The sequence below is a fragment of the Bidens hawaiensis genome, unplaced genomic scaffold (assembly GCF_021521415.1).
Source record: "Bidens hawaiensis isolate Kalapana, Puna unplaced genomic scaffold, B.hawaiensis_p1.1 tig00001087_1, whole genome shotgun sequence".
Lineage (NCBI taxonomy): Eukaryota > Viridiplantae > Streptophyta > Magnoliopsida > Asterales > Asteraceae > Bidens > Bidens hawaiensis.
In genome coordinates, this window is record NW_027491062.1 from 4,011,411 (window position 1) to 4,034,358 (window position 22,948).

General features: G+C 29.8%; 1 protein-coding gene across 1 annotated transcript; it reads right to left on the bottom strand.

Annotated features, from left to right (window-relative positions):
* Positions 1-4,768: 4,768 nt before the first annotated feature.
* Positions 4,769-7,927, bottom strand: LOC143558087 (uncharacterized). Its single transcript, XM_077047003.1, has 5 exons — positions 7,531-7,927; positions 6,202-7,422; positions 6,052-6,135; positions 5,661-5,938; positions 4,769-5,557 (listed from the first exon to the last, which is right to left on the bottom strand). The coding sequence occupies exons 1-5, from the start codon at positions 7,925-7,927 to the stop codon at positions 4,769-4,771; spliced, it is 2,769 nt and encodes a 922-aa protein (XP_076903118.1).
* Positions 7,928-22,948: the final 15,021 nt, after the last annotated feature.

The following is a 22,948-nucleotide window of genomic DNA, read 5'->3' on the forward strand; positions in this document are numbered from 1 at the left end:
TTCTTTTATGGTCAACAAACAGAGAATTGCCTAGGTATTCTGTACGGGATGACCCAATGGCAAAAGACCACCGCTAGCTAGCCCAACCCAGCCGTACGGAGCCCTTAAGCGCCTTCAAGTTATCTCCAGTTTCGGGGAAATACACCCACCCGAAGACCCACTAGTGGTAAAACCCAAACGGTCTCAAGATCGAACTGGCCGATATCACAAAGATCCCAGTATTCTTTCATTGAACCACTCATGTCCCTTCCAAAGTATTGTATTTGTATCTAACAAAAAAACATACTTGTGAAGATAAAAATACACACCAACGATTTTCACTTGTTTCGTAGCTTTTCTTTTTTCCTTTTTCTTAAAGAACTTTATGCTGAAACGTGATTTTTCTTAAAGGACTTTATGTGAAGATGAAGTAATTTTGACGAATAGTGAACCTTGACATGTTTGCAAAACAAACCAATTACGGTTCTAATATATATAAAAATCTTATATATATTGAAACCGTAATTGGTTTGTTTTGCGAACCTTGTACGGTTCCAATGGATGAGCTATTTGAACAACTCAAAAAAAATTTAGGTGATGCATAGTGTTTGTACATACTGTGTACTTTATGTTCTTCTATAAACAAATACTAAACTTAAAATAAAAAATGTTCGCAAATGTTGACTTACAAACTTTTATGGATCAGTCACACTAATAATATCCCTCTCCTTTGTATTCATTCTTCCTATGATTGGTCCATATGAATTATACAGTCAAATATTGTAAAAATAAAAAACAAAAAAAGGAAAAGAATTTAAGCATAACAAAAAGCCCCTTAGTTTCTTTCTTAAATGAGTATATATTTATAGAAATGTGTCTTAAAAGAAAAGGAAAAATTCAACTGTGGATAAGGCTGTCAATTTTACATGTAGCTTGAAGCCTAACCCAAAAAACCAAAACTAACCCGGTCCAAAAAAGTTGAACCCGAATCAAAGTAATTCGGGTTGGTTCTTGGGTCTAATTTCTAGGTTTCGGACTTTCAGGTTAACCTGAAAAACCCGAATATACTATTTGTTTAAAAATATGGTAATAATATTATTAGGCATGTACACTGTATACGGAACACTCTATACATTCCACTTGTTTCTATTCTACTTATTATAGTTGATCGACTACTTACTGTTTATATATCTTTTCTATTTATGACTAATAACAACCGTAATCGAATAATATGTTGCTTTAGTACCAGGTTATGTTTATTTATTATTTGGTTATTTACGTAACAAGTAAAGAAGAATACATCGCTTTAGTTTTCACGTTGTAGCTTTTCTTTATTTTCCTTTTGTTTTCTTAAATACCCGAAACCCGATTAAACCAACCCGAAAAAACCATGAGAGATTTTGGTGTAGTTTCAGGTATAAAAATTAAAGCTTTGAAACCCGAAGAATCCGACTCGAGAAACCCGAAAAAACAAACTTGAAGAGCACCCCTAATTGTGGATACACTTAAAAGTCTAAACCACGTCTATCTAACCGTTAATCCATTGATCTTAGATTTGAATTGTGGAGATTAATTTAAGAATAAAATTTGATAAGAATGTCATTAAGGTAATAATCCACTTATGATGACTTTCTTTCTCCACATGCAAGACACATGTCCACGTCTATCTAACCCGTTAATCCATTGATCTTAGTTGTTCATTGTGTTTTTTAATTGGGTTTTTCTATGCATTGTGTTATAGATTTTGGTCATTGTGTTTTTCAATTGATACTCATATTAAAGATAAAAATTAAAACAAAGATTACGTCATTGTGTCTTTTTTGCCGTCATTGTGTTGTTGTGCTCAACATTTGTCTTTCTACTTATCATTGTGTAATACGTTCATGGTCTTTTGTTCGGGATTGACATGTGTCATTCACTTAATTTGAGAAAAATAGTATTACGTTCATTGTGTATTACGTTCAAGTCATTGTGTAATATGTAGTTTCCATTTTGTTTTACGTTTCAGCTCATTGTGTTATATGCATTCACCATAGTGTCTTACGTTTCAGGTCATTGTGTTATATGTATTCATAATTGTGTTTTACGTTTCAGGTTCTATTGTAATATGTATTCATCTTGGTGTTTTAGGTATTAGATAATTTATTGTTAGTTTACCATTATATTTACATACTAGGATAGTACCCGTGTTACACACGGACTGACATTAGATATGTATCAAAACGTATATAAACTACCATACAATATCATAATATATATATATATATATATATATATATATATATAAACAATAATATATCATTAAATTTAGAACCCATAAAAGATATAATATTTATCTATATTGGAGATATATATAATAAGATAGTCTACATAAACTGTTAATAATTACACAAACTTAATTTTATAATAAAAGTCATTACAACTAATTAGATGTTAACGTTGCTATACCAACATGATAGTCAAAATTTGCAACCTAAAACAAAATCATCAGTACCTAAAACCGGTTTGATATTAGATATATAACACAATGTATATAAACTAACATACAATATAATTATATATAACGATATATAAACATTCAAAATATAATAACATATAATGCTATATAAACATTCATAAACATCCACAGAAAGAAGTACACCAAACCATTTTCTACATAATCACCTAATAGAAACAAACGATTCATTGTCTTATCAACCACATTAAACCATTAGATATTAACATTACTTGAACTGGATGACCTTGAAAACTTCCGTCCAAAACAAAACCATGCACCTTAACCACCTGAAAAATATAAACAAACCATGGAACGTTATTAAGTATTAAACAAAAAAGTTAATGTATATTATAATGAATGGATGATATCTACAATATGTAGCTACTATGTTGAGGTCAAAAGAAAATAAAACAATTTTATAACCTAAGTTTATAACCAGAAACAAAAAAAAATTAATCAATTTGGTAATTAAAAATCAAAGTATATTGAAAATATAATATTGGAGAGACAGACATATTAAAAGTAATCACTAATACCAAATAATTAAAATTCTAATACCGTTAATACAATCTTCATGCTAACACAAACTAAATATAAACATAAAAGGTATAATCTAAAAGAAAATATAAACATGTGGATTTTAAGTTTACCAAAAATGAACTTACATCACAACCCACCAAAAACCGCAAACTGTCATAACAACCTGACAAAACAAAAAACAAACTGTTATAGGTGTGTATTGTACTTTTTTAGAAGCCTATGTATATGAAGTAAACTACTAACATAAAGGAAAAAGCAAAGTCAAAAATAAAGTAAAAAATTATATTTATCAAAAATCTAACTACATATGTGATCTGATTTACCTTAAACATCTGAAGAAGAACCAAAATAGCTTTGAAGATCATCAAAATCGGATTCATAATTTTGACAATCTAACAGCCATTTAACCTTCTCGGCCACCTCATTCTCCAAATCCAAATGTGCTCTTGCTTTAAAAGCGTTGGAAAGCTTCAAGAAATCTAAATCTCTTAAAAGAAAAATGTCATTCGATTGCAATATGGACTTCGGATTAGCAGTCTTTTGCTGACCATTCACATATTTGATAACAACATTATTTTGCATAGGATAATAAAACCACTCCCTAACATTGACAAAAGGAAGTAGTTCTTGTTCATGTTGTAAAATCTCTTCATTTAGAACATTCAATAGTTCTCTCTCTTCGTCGTTAATAACTTGTTTGCGGTTTTCGTATCCTATAATTTGGTACTTAAACGGAATGCTAAACGACATAACCGATTCGATAGAGGGCTTATGTATTGTAGACAGATCGCTAAGAATAAACTGATAATTATTGGTTTCGGATGAAAATTTCCAAGAAACAATTGTTGTCATTGTTGAAGATGATGGAAGAGATGAAGATTTTTAAGAAACTGATTATTGTATAAGTTATGGTTATTGTTATTATCTTCCAAAGAGTCTTTATTTAATTAATACTAAAAATGACGGTTTATTGAATCCATAAAACTCATGATTATCCCTATATTCAAGAAACTATTGATGAACATTTAACCTATTCTCCTATTTATTAAATGTAGTAAATTGATAAGATATAAATGTATATAACATATATTTTGGATATATATATATATATATATATATATATATATATATAAATAAGTATAATATTAACCTATAAATAAAAGTCTATAAAATTAAATTTCAAAAACATAAAAGATATACTACAAAAACTATAAACAACTAAACATAATTGAATATACAAACATGTACCTATAGTTAAACAAAACATTAAAATAATACAATCCTTTTATTAAAAAACCTTAAACATATTTAAAAAGATACAAACGTAAACAAAAAAGTATTGTCAAAAAATTCATACAAGGTTTCCAAATATTTCCTTATACACAACATTTTTGGTTTCACTAATCAATTTGGATTCCTTATCTAATAAAACAATCTTAATACCTTCGCGAGTCTTCACTCTAGACAAAGCAACATAAAGCTGGCCATGGGTAAAAACCGGGTCTTTTAAATACAATCCAACACGCGATAAAGATTTCCTTGACTTTTATTAATAGTCATTGCAAAACAAACCGATATAGAAAACTGTCTCCTTTTTAACTTGAAGGGAAGCTTCTTATCAGACGGTGCAAGACTTATTCTGCTGAGTAAAGTACGAAATCTAATATTAGTACTAGAAACAACCTTAGCTTCAATGACGCGTTTACCCAAACTAACAACTTGTAGTCGAGTTCTATTGCACAACCCTTTTTTCTAATTAATATTCCGTAGTAACATAATAGGAACTCCAACCTTAAGTAACAAACGATGGTTTGGCATTCCGGACATCTTTATACCATTAAGAAAATCAGGAGAGTACAACGCGGGATCAAAATCCTCATATACACGTTCAACCTCGTCGATGCTATCTGAACTTAAGTACTCCATTTCTTGACCAGGAAAATACGCTAAAATACGATCATTAATCTCTTGAACCACATCATTTAATGGAGCAAGCAAAGCCCGTTCTTGAAAGTAGGTAAGATCATTAAACCTATCTAACATAGAAGGATAAACAAAGTCTATCAAATCAGACAAAGGATCAAGGGAATCTTTTATTAGAAGATCCTCTGGAATTGTTATAGTTGCTTCACCATCATTAGGACCACCAAGATTACCTTGACCAATATCCAACAACCAATCAACAAATTGTTTAATCTCTAAAGTATTTGACATTTGAGAACCAACGGTCAACCTCATGTTCTTAGTTAGTTTCAAAACCTTACAATTTGACCATATGTAAGAAGAACTAATTGTGGCGTTCACACAATCGTTTCTTGTTCCATTCTGTACAACAGGTAAAATCTGACTGAAATCACCACCAAGAACAACTACCTTACCTCCAAACAATGATCCAGAAGTGTTGCCCAAATCAACGTTCATAACATCTTTTAGGGTTCTGTCTAATGCTTCGAATGCATGTTTATGAATCATGGGAGCTTCATCCCAAATTATTAATGATGTCTTTTTCAATAACTTAGAAACATCTGTATTACCCTTAACCTGAAAATGTTGAATATGTCAACATTATATTCATTAAAATAATTTAAAAACATACATTTAAATGTGAAATAATCTAGACTTAAATGAAATTTATAATAGTTACCTGACATTGGGAGTCCTCGGTAAGATTGATTGGAATAAGGAATCTGGAATGAGCCGTTCTACCGCCTTTTAATAACAAAGAAGCTATTCCACTTGAAGCAACATTAAGAACAATTTCTCCCTTTGACCGAATTGAGGCAGATAAGGTTTTCCATAAGTATGTTTTGCCGGTACCGCCGTAACCATACACAAAAATAACACCACCTTTTTTACGTTTCACGGAGTTGAATATTTCATTGTAAACGCTTTTTTGTTCATCAGTTAGAGATTGTACAAAAGCTTAAAATCATTTGACAAAGAATCCTTATCATAAGATAATTCTTCCATCATAAGAGGATTCATTGACGTAGAAACAGATTCCTGATCCGGAAAAGGCATGTGTGAAAACCTACGTAGAGATGAATTGTTGGATACCAAAAAATCCTCAATCTGAAGTAATGCCAAGTTCTTCAATTGATCGTCACTAAGAGACAAACCTGAAAAAAAAATCTACCTTAAACCAAACTAAAAAAAGACAAGTTCACACATATAACAAAACTAACCTGGATTCTTGTGTTTCTTTTGTTGATGATAAAGAATCTCGTCGACTAAAAATTGCCATGTATTATCCCAGACGTAACCAGGTCTTGATAAGGACGATGTTATAAGCATTTTTGCAAACAGATTTCTTAAATAATATCCGTTTGCGGTATGACTTGCTTCCTCAATTGCTTCTATGTACTCCTTATCATCGTCTAAAAGCCCTCTTCTGTAACAGGCATCTCTAAAAGGATCACAAACAAAACCATCTACTGTTCGAATATCTTCAAAACATTTCGGTCCTTTAACCTTGTTTAAAAGAATTCTTAAGTAGTATGCCTCGTCAAATGATGTGGGAACGACATGAATTCTACCAATAGCAAACCCACTTTGCCTTTCTACCCATTTTGGTGGTGATGTTTTTTTCCATACAAACTGTGTTGGAAACTCAGCATATGATAGCCTCCTTGCATGCTCGTAGTTCCTATTTGCTTCCATCCAACCAGTAAACATTGAAACTGAATTGGAAGTCTTGGTAAGAACATCGCCAATATCTTCCTCAGGGCCATAAATTACCTGTTGTTGGCCATGTAAATGAAAAGGAAGTCTAGTAACAGCCGTGACCCTGTAATGAACATCAAAAGCAAATATCCTCCAAGCAGCCTCACATGCAGAAAGATATCTACAATCGTAAAAAGCTTTAATCTCATCTACTTGAGGATCTTCATTGTCGGCGGTGTTATTTTGGACAAGGGAAATTGTAGCTCGATCTGGACCCTTATTTATATATTTAAACAAATACTTGATTGATCCTTCTTGATTGCACCACTCGACATTTATATGTGCTTGATACTTTCGTAAAAGAATTTTGTTGTAAGGCATAACACTTCTATTATCTAGATTTATACCTTTCTTAACGACGTAACGCCCATTGTCTCTTCTTTTATAAAGCGGAAAACCGTTGGAATCTATACTTGTCTCATTTTGAAATCGTTTTGGGAAATTTTTTGAACATTCTCTATCAATCATGCAGCTACAGCTCGGATTAGCCTCACCACAAGGACCATGAAGCATATGATCTGACACGAGCTGGTATAGGTCTGGTTCAGTTACCTTGTCAGGAATTTCACTTGAAATAAAATTATCTATATGGGACGGATTGTGAATTTTATTCTCTGGAGCAATGAATAGGCAAATATGGGCATGAGGCAGACCACGTTTCTGAAACTCAATTGTGTAAATGGCTGCATTTGGAATCAAACAAATAAATTAGCAAAAATTAAATAAAATAAATATCTTTAACAAACAGTAAAAAAAAATATTAAAAACAAATATTAGATAGGGAACCGAACCTGCTTTAATTTTTCCAAACAAAGCCTTATCCTTCAACAACTTAATCATTGAATCAAGCTTCATTTTGAATATCCGACATAGTATATCTGGCATGTCTTCAGAATTTAAATTGGTATCCTTTAAAAAACGTTTTACTTCTGGCCAACCTGGATTGCACGTAATGGTTAAGAAAAAATCCGGATAACCGTACCATCTACAAAGACACATAGCGTCCAAGTAATTTTGCATCATATATCTACTTCCACCAATAAAAGATGACGGAAGGATTACACGCTGCCCAGATGTTGAAGCATCTGAATTTCCTGTCGTCTTAAGGTTTCGAAGGCTTTCATAGGTGTCAGACCTAAGTTCACTCTGTTTTCCACGTATAAAATGCAACCTTTGACTCTCAACCATGGTATATTCGTCAACCAAAAGCTGCTGAAAAAGCCTTCGTCCATTTAAGGGTAGTGAGAATTGGTTAGGCCTGTCTTGTAACCTATATGCAAAGAACTCTCACATAGTGCACTTCTTACGGGCAGCCGTAGACGAAGGATCGACATTCCTGTGAGGAATGTCTACTTTATAACCATCCTCACCAAAATGATAAAGCAAAGGAAATTGTAGAGGACTATAAGAAGGATGAAGTTCACTAATTCGTCGAAGACCACAAGACCTGGAGTTAACTATAAAATCTCTCTTGTCCATTGCGTCACCAAAATCTCCAACGATAAGAGCGGCAACCTCAGAGGCAGTTGGTAAGTTATAAGTCCTACCATCGTATTTCCTTGTTCCAACAATGCGGAGCTTCAAATCAGTCTGAGGATTTTCTTTAAAAGTATCACGTACCATACGATATGCCTGAACCAATGGATTTTGTGAGTCTAACATTTCCTTGAGATAATTAATAATATAATTTTCGTAATTGTTGGCATCTGAAGATGATTCACCGTAAGACAAACAAATAAAAATTAACATTAATATAAATGATATATATGATAAAACAGTAATTGTTTGAAAAATGAGAAACATATAATGTTTAAAAGTAAGCCTTACCCAAATACTCGTTGTCGGTTTGATATTTCGTTCTCCGTATCATAAATGTATAGTTGAGCAAACTGAGGTTTGTTATTTAATGGAAGAAGACTTCCTATAGAATGGTAGTTTTCTCCGCCAAGTCTAAACGTGTAAGGAGCGTTTCCTCTATTAATGGAATTGTCAATTTTTCCACCCATTGATGTAAAGGAGAACATCGAATTGAATCGTCTAATATTTTTCAAAAAATACTTACTTATAGGATCTTCGCCACGAAACAACTTTACATAACTTTCATGAGGTTGCTTTAAATCAGGAAGTTTAACATTTCCATTGCGACAACATAAAGAGAATGTTGTATCGGCAATTTTTTTTCCTCTCCTAGATTCAATTTCCCACAAGCACGCGTTGCAAGACTCACATTTGAAACTTTGATCACCATGATCAACGTAATCTATAAAATAAATGAGACATATAAGTTTAAGACCAATATTTGTAATATTTAATGTAAAATTATATAATGTATTAAATAATAACCTGTTGATATGCCTTTAAAAACATCAACAACAAACTCAAAATCGTTTAACTTCTGCATAGGTATAGGAGTAGTATTGGTTGTTTTCCTTGGTCTTCCAACACGCCTTTTTGATGACGTACTTCCAGAGTTTATGTAGTTAGAAACAGAGCCGCTCAAATTTGATGATGTATTAGGGATGATGTTAGAGGAAATAACACAACCTGTTAAAAACAATATTTTATAACTAATAAAACAAAAAGAGATTAATATTACAAATGTATGACTAAAAGGAAAAACATTTTACTTGAAGAAGACGGCATTGTTTGAGAAGCTTGGTTTAAGGAGTGCTTTAATTTATCACGTTTAGCGTCTACAATTTGCTTTCTTTGTTTTCGATTTGAAGAATAAAAACTACCAAGTTGCGTAGAATTATCATCTGGAAATATATTTATAATATAAATATAATGAAAAATGAATAATGAAAATAGCAGTAGCTAGAGAATTAGAATACTTATGAATGACAAAAAGAGAATCGAACGTTGGTATTTTGGGGAATTATTGTTTACGCTAGGTAGAGTTGACGGAGATAAGTTTTCCTTCCCTTTGTGAATTGTAGTAACACAACTCCTTTGAACTTCATACTGTGTACGGGTTCTAGTGTTTGAATATGCGTTTATAATAAGTCCAATAATGTCGTATAGATAAATTTACAAATATATTGTAAATATAATATATATAAAACTTACTTGAACCGTGTTTTGATGAATAGTTATTTGATGTGTAATTTTGAGACATACTAACAGGTGTATTGCTTAAAACGTTACCTAAATGGCCGATTTGAGGTTGACCTTTATTTCAACAAACATAGGATACGAAAATAGATTAATTCAAACTAAATGAAAATATTAATATTACAAAACAACCAAATTAAAGATTGTTAAAATTAATATTAAAAGGTTGACGCCTCTAGATTTTACCGTATTGATTGGAATGATATACTGGATATGAGTGTCCATTTAAAAAACCCGTGATAGGTGGATTCGAATGAACATATTGAACATTATTTGACTGGGTTGTGTTGGAAACATCAGACAATGGGTCTCTTGGAATATTACCTACATAAAACATAAAGAATACCGTATAATTGAAGAAATAATCGACTGAGTTGAAAGAAATATCAACAAAGACTGAAATACCAATTGGATCGTTGTTCTTGCTCTTTGAACTGGAGAGAACAGTTTTACGTTTCTTAGAAGATGAAGACATGATTATACCAATAATGGAAAAAAAATGGTGGAAAATATGTTGACAAATCATGGAAAATGGTTAATATAGGAAAAAATTATGAAACATTATTTAAGTAATGTATAATATTAATTAAAACTGAATTAAAATGCCATTAATGTAATAAAATGGAAAGAATCTTAAATTAGGGAATATTACATAAATTTCAATAATGAATATATTTAGGAAATCTTAATAAAGCTTAATGTAAGTCAATAGTTTAATATTAATATATTTTGACCAGATTTTAAAAAAAATATGAATAACATAAATTTTAGATTTACATAGGTTATGGTTATACAAAAATTTTGTTTATCATAATTATGATTATGTTAAAAATTATTTGTTATAAACATGAATGAATGAAATAAAAAACAATACATAAACAGATTATTTCTAAAGCAATCAAAATAAATAAAGATAATGGTTCTTACATTAAAATTTTAATAAAGTCCAAATTAATAAAAATAAATACGAAAAAAAACATCACAACTAAATAACTTTAAGAACAACCAAAGCAACATCATTCTTATAATAACGAATAACTAAAGTCTTGCCGAAACATAATTGATTGTTGATCACGTAATCCTTCCATCCAATTAACGTAAAGCGTTTTGTCCTCCGTTTTTAACTTTAAAGATGGTTTCATTGCCTAACAAACTCCTGAACTTAATTAAGCGGGTTCTTTTCAGATTCGCCAGTCTACCAACTTCAGCAGGTAGTCGCTAAAATATTAAAAACAAAATACATTAGAAAGTTAATATGGTTAATTTAAATTTAAATGAACAGACTTATAACAAAAATATATTAAAAACGTATAAAATTTATTACCATACGATATTCAATCTTCTTATGGAACTCTAAATAACAATTAGAGTTTTCAGCCTCATTATTATCACCATGATGTATAACGGGGTTGTGAGAATAACTAACTACTGATTCACAATATGGAGACTCCACGGTATGTTCACCATGTGTATTGGAATTTGATAATCGATGAAAAATAATTGGTGGTAAATGTGAAAACAATAAAGGAATACCGTTCTTGTCATACACTATAAAATCAACAGTAGACGTGTTGACATACTTTAACCAAAGAACGTCACCATATCTCAAAGCCAAATCTTGAACCAACTGTTTCCAACCGTCACCAAATAAATAGTGTTTTTTATAAAATTTAAAATTTATCTCCCATGAATGGCTATGATAAAATATGAACTTAATTACTCCGATTTGAAGAGCGTCTTGAAACTGAGATTCAATATTCTTCTTTGAAACAACCTGTTAGGAAAATAGGAAAAAATACTATATGTTAAAACCATTCTAATATACATGTTTCTAACACTGACTATTAATTAAAAAAACTAAAGAGAATTTTACCAATTTAGCATTCATTCTATTATGATCGTATAAAACAAATGCATGTCGATGCAAAGTAGAATTTGCTTTCTTGGAAATGAGTTCTAACCAACCATTTAGTTTCATCTTCAATTAAAACAAAAATAACCCTTTCATAAGGACGAATCTTCAAAGAACACATTAGATCAGTAACTCCATCACCCAAACAAACTGTTTTTTCATGCTTTTTTAACTCCAATATCGATGATCCTTTGTAATGAACAATCTCAACTGTTTTAGGCAACAGGTTAAACATCAAAGAATTTTGCAAGATAAATTCTTTTGGAATTTCCTAATAACAAAATTCAGATTTACAAAATTAGATATTGAACGTTTAGACAAAAATATTATCATACAATTTTAAGAATACCTGAATAGGAAATTTCGGATCTTCTACAAGCATAAGAAAAGAAGTTGTCATTACAAAAATAATCTTTCTACATAAAACAAAATAATATAAATTTAAAATATTAGTTATTAACATATTAATCTAAGAAAAACAACTTATATAAAAATAGTTAAAAAAATTAAGGGACTGATACATACTTCAATGACGGCTGGGAGAATGATAAAGAAGATGTTAAACCTAAAAGATGATTAGGGATTTATAACACTTTTTTAAATTATATTCTAACTTAGGTAACACCCGACAATTTTGTTAGAATGCATTAACATATTAACATAAATAAAAGGAATATAAGAGTGGTGGTTATTGAATTTGAAAACTACATTCTAGAAGAATCATAACAAATTAAGAATTAAAACACATTTATTTGTTAGTTGTAATCAAATATGGTAAACATAAATTATGAATATGTAAAACATCTAGTAAATAGGTAAATTTAATATTGAATTAATATATACTACTAAACATGAGATACTATAACATTTATGATACGTATTCAACCACATCAACATGTATCATGAGTCTAAACATATGATAAACATAGATTTTATAAAATCTGTTAAGTTTATACCAAAACATAATAATTAACAAAAGATATTAAACAAAAAAAAGTTAAAGTGTTAATTGTATCATAACTTAAACAACCAAAACATAATATTCAAGAACCCAAACATGAATACCACAAAAGCTTGTTTAAAACCTATTCAAATACTTGTGACAGAATCAGAAAATGAGTTGGACGGTTGTACTCGAGTAGACATTTCTTCCCCAAATCGAGCGAATTAAGACGAACAAATTCTGGCCAGTCATGAACTCTAAACTTGTAATTACCATGATTGTATTCAATGTGGATTCTAGTCATCACATCCTCACAATTTGGGTTTATCAACACCAACCTAGTCTCTTTATCTAATCCATTGTCACGTGCAAATTGAACAGGTAAACGCTGAAAAATATATAAACAAAAGTATTTAGTGTTTATAATAATACATGCTTGAATACAAAAAAAGTAAGTATACCTTAACCAAGTTATGACATGGAAAAAAACTTACCAAACGATCCCTGATAACAACTTCAAGAAAATTGTCACTAACATCCTCATCTCGAATCCAAACACGCTCACCTTCTATATCAACAACACCAAAGCCATCATCATCTAATAATAAAAACATATAAAAAAGTTAAGAAATAATTATATTTTGATACACAAATTATGTGAATATTGGAAAATTAACCTGAAACAGTAACAATGTCAACATTGTCCGAACCACCAACAATATTAATTCGTTGAACAAACTGTGTCCGTTCAACACCACGACTATCAAACACATATAACCTGAGAGTATTGGGATCAACCGGTAAAAATACAAGATAATCATTAACTTGTAAGTTAACATGCCTCGCTAAACTTGGCCATTCACCAACAAATGCATATCCAGGAATACTGTTTTTGACACTTTTAAACACAAGAGTCCATCTACTTCCATCAGCTGCAGAAACATCCCAGTTGGCAGATGACCTTCCACGATTCAGATATGAAAGATAAAGTACAAACTGATCGTCTCTTAATTGCTGACATACAAATTTATAAAACATTGTTAAGAATACTGTAAAAGATAAATTTTAAGAAATAAACATATAAATATATAAAAATTTAAATCTGACATATAAGTAAGAATAACAATACGCTTTAACATACCAACTTATTCATTGATGGATAAGAGACATAGACATCAAAAACCTTAAGCTTCAAATCCGGATGTTCTGGAACATATAATAATCTCCACTCGTGTGGCTGATTGGGAAAGAAAAGAAAAACATCACCAAATCCGAAACCGTTGTCTGTTACAAATGGGAACCATCCATTGCCAAATACATACTTATCATTGCTTAGATCAATATCAACACTCCACTCTTGATTTAGATGTGTAATCTTAACGGTCTCATGGACAGACTCATGAGGGAAAAGAAGCTTAAAATAATCTTTGGAATTTTCTATAAAATACAACAGAAACTAAATTAGCATAGATTAACCTAAAAATTTGAAGAACATTATAATAACTACAACTTTTAACTTGTAGATATTGACCATATGTTCAACGAATGGTTGATTAAACACGGCTAATGCAGGATAACTCATCTGATTAATCAATATTATTGGTAATTAGCTATACAGTAATAAAAACAAATATATGAAATTCAAGTAAATGATGAACAAATATGTGTACTAATCAAGAAAAATCTATTAATATAGAGTGTTTGGGAATAAAATCAAACAATAATTAGGGTTTAAGTAACCAACTTACCTTCAAAACACGGAAGAAAATCGATAATTATTTTTTGATATTGATCGGATAGTTGAAATAGAGTAAAAATAATTTAAAATTGGTTATAAATGAAACCAAAAGTCGGTTTAACCCGGGTCATCAAATTGTAAACGGGTTTCTTGAAAATATAAACATTATATTTTAATCTTGGAATATAATATTATAACCTAGATATCATATCTATGGTATTTATATTGATCTTATCTTAAACTTTAATATTTGTAGAATTTAATTAAATTATTTTAAGTCTATATTGAATACATTTGTTTTAAAAATATTGAATTATGTAATCCAAAATTTAAATAAATAAATTTTGAAAAACGTAAAATAATAAAATTAAAACTAAAATATATGAGTTGCGATAAACAAAAAAACCAAAATAAGTTAAAGGATAAATACAAGAAATTAAAAACCACAATCATAAATAACAAATGTATGTAAATAAACTCAAAACCGAAACATAAAGTCTTCAAAAACACCACCAAAATGAAGTCATAAAATATAAATAACACCGAACACACTCAGGTCTATTTATTATTAATTACTAAAACGTAAATAAAATAAAACCAAGCAATGAAGTCTTCAAGTCACTTCTCGACCTTTAGAGTAAGAAATTTAACACCATCCTTGCTTGATCCAACAACGCTAACCAACTCAGAATCATCTTGAACATCGCTTATCTTAGACTTAGTAGAAGAAAATCCCGATGGTTGATCACCCTCAAAAACATCCACAAGCTTACGCTTCAGTTTGTCATCTGAATCACTACTTGACATTTTGATCTCATTCACTTCATCATCAACCAAACGATAAGAAACTGGAGTCTTGTTATCCCCAAACTCAGAAATCTGTCAAAAAAAGGTGTAAACAATATAAAAACAAACCAAAAATATCAAATAACGTAAAGTATATAGAAGTGGAAAAAACCTTTAAAGAAGCAGAACTTGTAGACTGAAGATTAGTTAAAGAATTTCCAAAAGTTAGGGATCCAGAATCAGAAGGCTACAAAATATAATACAAAGAATTAAAACATAACGCAATAATGTAGTTGATACAAGTTAAAGGAAGATGAATTTACCACTATAAACTCAGGCATTAGTCTTTTCTCAATAGTAGAAATTATTTCTTGATCGTCTGTTAGCTTTGATATACCGTATACCTCAACATTATTCCTAAAATTGAAATCGGCAATCTCAACTTTAAAAGCAAACTTCTTTTCTAACAAACAGTTCAACTCCGTGGGAAATCCACTATGCCCAACATCATCCTAAAAATTTAAAATAAAAACATGTTACATAAAAAGTGTTTTATATAAATAAAACATTAAGCAATAGAATATGAATACATAAAAACATAACCTCATCTTTAGTAGCAAGCAATTCAGATGCTATTTTGTTGATAATAAGTTTGGCATCCCGATCAAAAAATGGTCAACGAAACAACACCACTGCCATCTTGAACCCTTAGCTTAATCTTAAACCTGAAATATTTTTTTTAATCAACAACATAGCAACATTTATTATTAAAACATATTTACATATACAATATAAAATATACCTAGGAGTACGTGTAACACCCAAAGTGTTACATCTCTGATTCTTGCATTCATAAACATCTTCGCCTTCCACCACAGTCACGATCACCTTACGACTACAACTATTGCAACCGACATAGTACCATTCTGAATCCGGACAAACCGCCTTTATGGTCCCGAGTACTATAATACTCTTTGGCTGAAATAAATCAATAAAAAAAGATAACATAACGTTATGTTTAAAGATATAAATTATAATTAGATATTATTATAAAAATATACCTGCAATATAGTGCAAATTTCACAAATGTTGAAAAATGATGTAGCCATCAGAAACTCTTCATCAATAGTAGACATCAACTTTACAGGAATCGGCCTACGAACAACACCATCAACATTGAACTCTAAAAATTCAAACAAACTGCAAAACAAATTTATAAGGATTTAGAAATGCAAAGGAAATAATTATTGAATAAACAAATCAAGAGATATATTAATAATATTACCGTGTTTTATAATCTTCAATCTCAGAAATACTATCATTGAGGAACACACGAGTAACATCAGAACCGTAGGAATTAGACACATACGGTTTCTCTAAAAATTTAAACACAAGATAGTCATTATGATATTAAAATAAGAAAGTCTTCAATTAAAATTCATTACATATTAAAAATAAAAAGCAAACCTTTATGGTATTTAACTCTACCAAATTGCATGAGAATAATCATATGTGATTCATCAAAATGGTCAACAACATACTTAGAGAACTGTGATACGTAATCACCCCAAAGAGTAACGTAAACACTGTCACCGTTGTAAAAATCACAAATATTATAACAAAAATTTTATAGTGTTCCACAATTAAGAAATATTAATACAAACTGAAATATAAATTAATGAAATACATGTACCAGATATCAGAAACCTCCATAGTTAATCTTGAATTTCTTTTTACATCTCTCAGATTTGAATTGTTATCTTTAAAAACATGAACAACATGTCCAATTATGTCTGGAAGACATCGGATTAAAGAATTAGAAATACAAAAAATGTTGATAAATAATAATAAATAAACTACTTAAATAATACCTATAGTTGCTTTTAACGAGATCTCTTTATCAATAACTGACTTGAATGAGTAAAACTTAAAACCGAATGTAGGACCATCAAACTCGCTACAAGGATTAACATGGGTACGGGAGTTTAACACTAACTTATTAGGGCAGTCGATAACCTTGTAATTAGACGCATTAGATCCAAGGCTAGGGTTGACTATAGTTAGTGTAGCATTCTCGTTTAAATAACGTTTAAAACGGAATATATCTTGTTTAAATACTGTAGACTACATTCGGTTACCCTGGATTTTAAAAAAGCCAAACAACAAATTATGAAACATAACAAAAGGGACAAAAAATAATAAACATAAATGGTAAAACTAAACATTACCGATTCATCCATAAGAACCATCTCAATCAAGAAATCTTCATTAGGTTTAATGTTATCCTTGACACTCCAAACCTTCAACACTTTTACCTTAATTGTACATGGAGTAGATTTAAGAACATCAATCTCATGTAACATAGTAAACTTCTGGGACTCCATTGACCTTAAGAAATAAGAACAAAATGAATTAGTAACGTATAATTAATGAAAAATATGATAGATAAAACAAAAAATATTAAATTAAAACTAAAAATGACATTAACTTGGATGAAGAAAAACAATGGAGGATATAGTTGCTGAAGGTGATGAGAAAGACTAAGAAATGAACACATATATAGTGTAAATTATTTAGTTATTTATGTAAAATAAAATATAAATAGAAATGATTGATAATAATTGGGAATTATTATTATAATTCTGGAAAAATAGATTTGGACATCATATAAAAGTATCAACTTGATTTTGACGGATTTCGAATTATATTGTTCCACCGATAAAATATTTTTAATGTTACAAAATAATCTAAAACATTAATATATATTATTTAGACTAAGATATCTTTAGTGTTACAAAATATATTTGTCACATACATTGTTTAAATAAAATAAATATATGTAACATTAATTAGTTAAGGGATTGTCAACATTAAACCAAAATGAATGTGATTTGAATGAATATTGACTTTTTTCAAAATTAAAGGAAACATGTTAAATAGGAAACATGAGACTTTTTGGCCGTATATTTAATGAAATTAAAAGGAAACATATCAATTAATATGGATTTTTTGTTTATTATAAATTAAAATTAAAAATCAAATCATATAACAAAAATGTATAGATATACCATAGATAAATTGTATAACTTGATTAACAATTTAAAGGTAAATTAGTAAAGTTGTTACTCCGTATTATGTATTATTATTTATAGATTATGAACATTTAATTTTAAAAAAATTGTATAACTTGATTTAATTATTATTATGTAAATTACGGTTAATTAATATTAAGAATTTTAGTATAAATGGTAGTAGTGATTTACCTTTTTTCAATTAATTGAGGAAAGTCAATGTATACCATGGTCATTCGGTTATGTCCATAAATTATGAAAGTCAAACTATTATAAATGGAATAGTTAATGGTTTAATTTATTAACAAAATGGAAAACAAATAATATATATAATTGAAATATTTAAATACATGAATATTGAAAATTAAAATAAATATATACATGAATAAATAATAAAAATACAGATACTATAGTCTTCATCAATAGTGATATTTGTATAGATGGGTCGAACAATATCCTGAAATAATAAAAATGAGAATTAATCATCATATTGTGGACTTTTAAACAATAATTAAAAAACGGAAAATTTAAAACGTGTTACCGGAAAAACGATATTGTCAGAATGACCATGGTATACCGGAAAAGCGATAATAGTATAGATGAGTCGAACAATAACCTGAAATAATAAAAATGAGAATTAAGAATTATATTATGGACTTTTAAACAATAATTAAAAAATGAAAAATTAAATAGGTGTTACCGGGAAAACGATATTGTCATAATGACCATGGTATACCGGAAAAACGATATTAGTATAGATGAGTCGAACAATAACCTGAAATAATAAATTAGACAATTAATATATATATTATGGAGTTTTAAACAATAATTAAAAGACGGAAAATTTAAAAGGTGTTACCAGAAAAACGATATTGTAAGAATAACCATGGTATACCGGAAAAGCGAAAGAAGCATTTATTAATCATGAAAGTTCATATTTTGATTAACAAAGTTAAATGAAGTATTGAAACAAATATAAAAAAATCATCGTTATAAACATGATAGGAAAAATAAACCGGCAACACTTACTGGAAAAACTTAAAACGTCCACATATCACCTTCATGACCGTTTTTGATTTACAACCTAAACTGATTTTTTTGAAATCAGCCATTCCTGAAAATAAACATATAAAACTTGTAAGAAAGAATAACCGGAAAAAATAATAAGGTTGCCGGGAATTAATTTATATAAGTTTACCTTGCATCGGAAATATTAAGCAGAAATAAGAGGCTAAGAGCGGCAATTAGGGTTTGTGAATAGTGCAAGCAGAAGAATTTAGACTTAAATATAGTATTTGAATTTACGGGTTAATGGGTTAATGGATAATGAAGACCCATGAGAAATATACCTAAAATGGGTTAATGGGTTAAATGTAGTTTAATTGGTGATTTGGCATGATTAACAAAGGAAATTGGTGACATGGAGTTGAGGTGGCATCCCATGTGGACACCCTAGAATGATGCCATGTGGAAATTGTTCATTGCTTTAATAGTACGTATAGATTATTATTACACAACGATGTTATAGTATTTAAAAAAACACAATGATGAGTTGAAAGACACAATGACGAAAAAAGACACAACGGTAAGCAAAATACACAATAATGTAATCTTTGTTTTAATTTTTATATAACAAAATCATACTCATATTAAAGATAAAAAAATGCTTGTTATTATGGTGATTTAAAAAAACATCATATGAAAAAGTTATAAACGTTTTAAAATGATGGAGAATTAACATGTGATTTACATATGAAGAGAGAAAATATATACTATTACTTTATATCATTTTTCATTTGGTCCTCACTTGACATGCCAATTAATTATGCTTCTTACACTTCTCATTTTTGTTGGCCTCTATAGAATAGCTCAACCATGCATAATATACCCCTCGAACTAAATTTTACCCACTTTTACACCCAACACTTAAGATAAAGGACTAAATTGCAATTTAATCAAATTTCCTTTTCATTTCCCTCCTTCATTTCCCGTCATTGACACCATACCCCCATATTTCTTGTTCCTTAATCCACGCCATAATAAGTGAAATTGATCAATTTCAATCTATTGACAAACATAACCGCGTCCCACCGACACCATAAACATGGTAAAACATCACAAATTGACACTTAATTGATTAGTATATACAGCCTTAACGAACCACAACTTATACGGCCTTATTACACTATATACACGTCCATAACCCAATTAAATGAGACCGCATATCCTCTACTGCATATCGACTCGAACCCTAACTCAGTTGTACCCTAGTAGCTCTTTAAGTTCAAGTTTGGATTCACGTTCTTGGCCGAAACCCTAGCTCCTCGTTCCCACTCAATTCGAACACAAATCCAGTAAATATTATATATTTTTAATCGGTTTTATTTGAGAAATAACTGCCCTCTGTTTTCTTAATCGGTTTTATTCGAGAAATAACTGCCCTCTGTCAATTTCAATTAACAGAAGGTGATTGAACCTTAATATGGGAATTGTTTAAATTAGGGTTCATAAGGATTTGGGGAAAACCTAAACTCTTATTTACAAACTATCCAGCTCGTCATATTAACACGTAACCAGGCTAGTATGATGGTATGTGCACATTTGTTAAACACCTGAACTGGCCTAGGGTGCGGGTTAGAGTTCCCCAGGCCCGGTTTTGTTGAATTTATTTTATATTTATTCTATTTTCTGATTTTAATCCTTAATATCTTAATAACTTCCTAATACATTAAAAATTGATATCTTTTACCACTCGCTTAACGAGCCAAACCCTATTAAGCGTCCAAAATAAAACTTTTCGTTTAACTTTCCCGTTAATACATATAATAATCTTAATTTTTTATTTGAAAATCAAACATAAATGTAAATTATAATAACTAAACTTATAATATTCTAATTAAATTTTACTTAAAACCCTATCGACCTCAAGTTCGCTATGCCGTGTTTACTATTTTATTCGTTTATACTTTTTTGTTTATTTATACTGTTTATAAATGTAATTATAGGCCAAATAGTCGGTAATTCTTGCTGGACTAACCAACTCGCTTAAATCTTTTTATCGTTAAGATATATATTTCAGGTGAGTAATAACACCCCTTTTTACCGTTTTACATGTTGGGGGGCTTATGCGTTCACAAGTTAAATAGATTTATAATTTATTACTACATTTATACTATTTGTGTAGATATGCAATTGCTCAATTAGTTGATATGTGTGAATGTGACTATGTGTTTATTTGAGTTATGGTTATTGGTGTCTTATCCTCATCTTCATTTGGTATGATCGTATGCCGCCGGAGTAACTTGATCCGTTTGGGACGAGGGGAAATGACCCTTATATATTATTGTTACTAGGTTAGTTACCCGTGTAGCACACGTGTTAGAATAAATAAATTTATTTAAATAATAACACAATGTAAGGTATTGGATCATTTCAGAAGTTTTTTTTACAACGAGAAGTGCGAGAAGTGAAGGTGTAACTCAATTAATCCCTAATTTCACTCCATTTCTTATGTGTAGGTGTGTTGTGTATGTGCATATGTATGTGTGTAGGTACGTATGTTTGTATATGTGTGCGTATGTTTGTCTATGTGTGTGTATGTTTGTATGTGTGTAGATACATAGGTTTGAATGTGGTTCGGTACATTTATATGTTTGTAGGTAGGTTTGAATGTGTAATTAAGACACAAATACAACAAACCTACATACATGTATGTAACATCATATAAAAGGGAGTGAAATTAGGGATTAATGGAGTTATACCTTCACTTCTCGCACTTCATCACTTCTCGCAAGATCCATCCCCCATAATGTAAAATACAAAAATATGTTAAAAAAATATAAAGATATATTATATGGTAGAATAAATTACACATTACACAATATGGAAATAAAAAGTTGTTAGAAATTCATAAATCTCTAAATATTTCTTTGTACACAATACTTGTAGTTTTATTTGTAACTTTATTTTCTATATAAAAACATAGTAGTTTCACATTGTTTCTGTTTATAACTCTAAATAATGTAACACATAACTATCATCTTCATTTGGTATGATCGTATGCCACCGGAGTAACTTGATCCGTTTGGGACGAGGGGAAATGACCCTTATATATTATTGTTATATTAATTGATGTAGTTCATATTATCGCAAGGAATTATCATTTTCGATATTATTATATACAAATCGTGATTAGTTGCTCAACTTTATGTTGACAACCTATATATTTTCATGCAAAACACATGTAGCTATATGAGATGAAGGTAGAGAATAAAAAATAGATTGGACCTTAGGTTGCAATGATGAATAAAGAACAATTTATTTTTTAAGTCGTTGATAGTATTGTTTATTTATTTCTTTTGAGAACAATGTTATGCCATGATACAAATTATGTCGCGCCCCGGTATGTTCTACCATAGGTTGGGGTGTGACAAGACCCATGACATGCTAATTTTTTTTAATATAAAAATATTTTCTTAACTTAAAATAATATATTTTTAAATAATATATTAATTTTTAGTATATCTAAGCCCTATTTTATAGGGTTTACATATCAAATATTTGGTGAGATTAATATTTAACTTAATGAGACTCATACCCATTAATTCAAGTCAAACGCATGAAATGCCTCCTTTTACAAATGATG

What these genes read in the sequence shown, in the direction of transcription:
- LOC143558087 (XM_077047003.1), bottom strand. Translation starts at nt 7,927, where the DNA reads ATGGTTGAGAGTCAAAGGTTGCATTTTATACGTGGAAAACAGAGTGAA. An exon ending in GTTTGGAAAAATTAAAGCAG is followed by an intron (nt 7,423 to 7,530) that starts GTTCGGTTCCCT and finishes TTCCAAATGCAG; the next exon opens with CCATTTACACAATTGAGTTT. An exon ending in ATCCAACAATTCATCTCTAC is followed by an intron (nt 5,939 to 6,051) that starts GTAGGTTTTCAC and finishes AATGATTTTAAG; the next exon opens with CTTTTGTACAATCTCTAACT.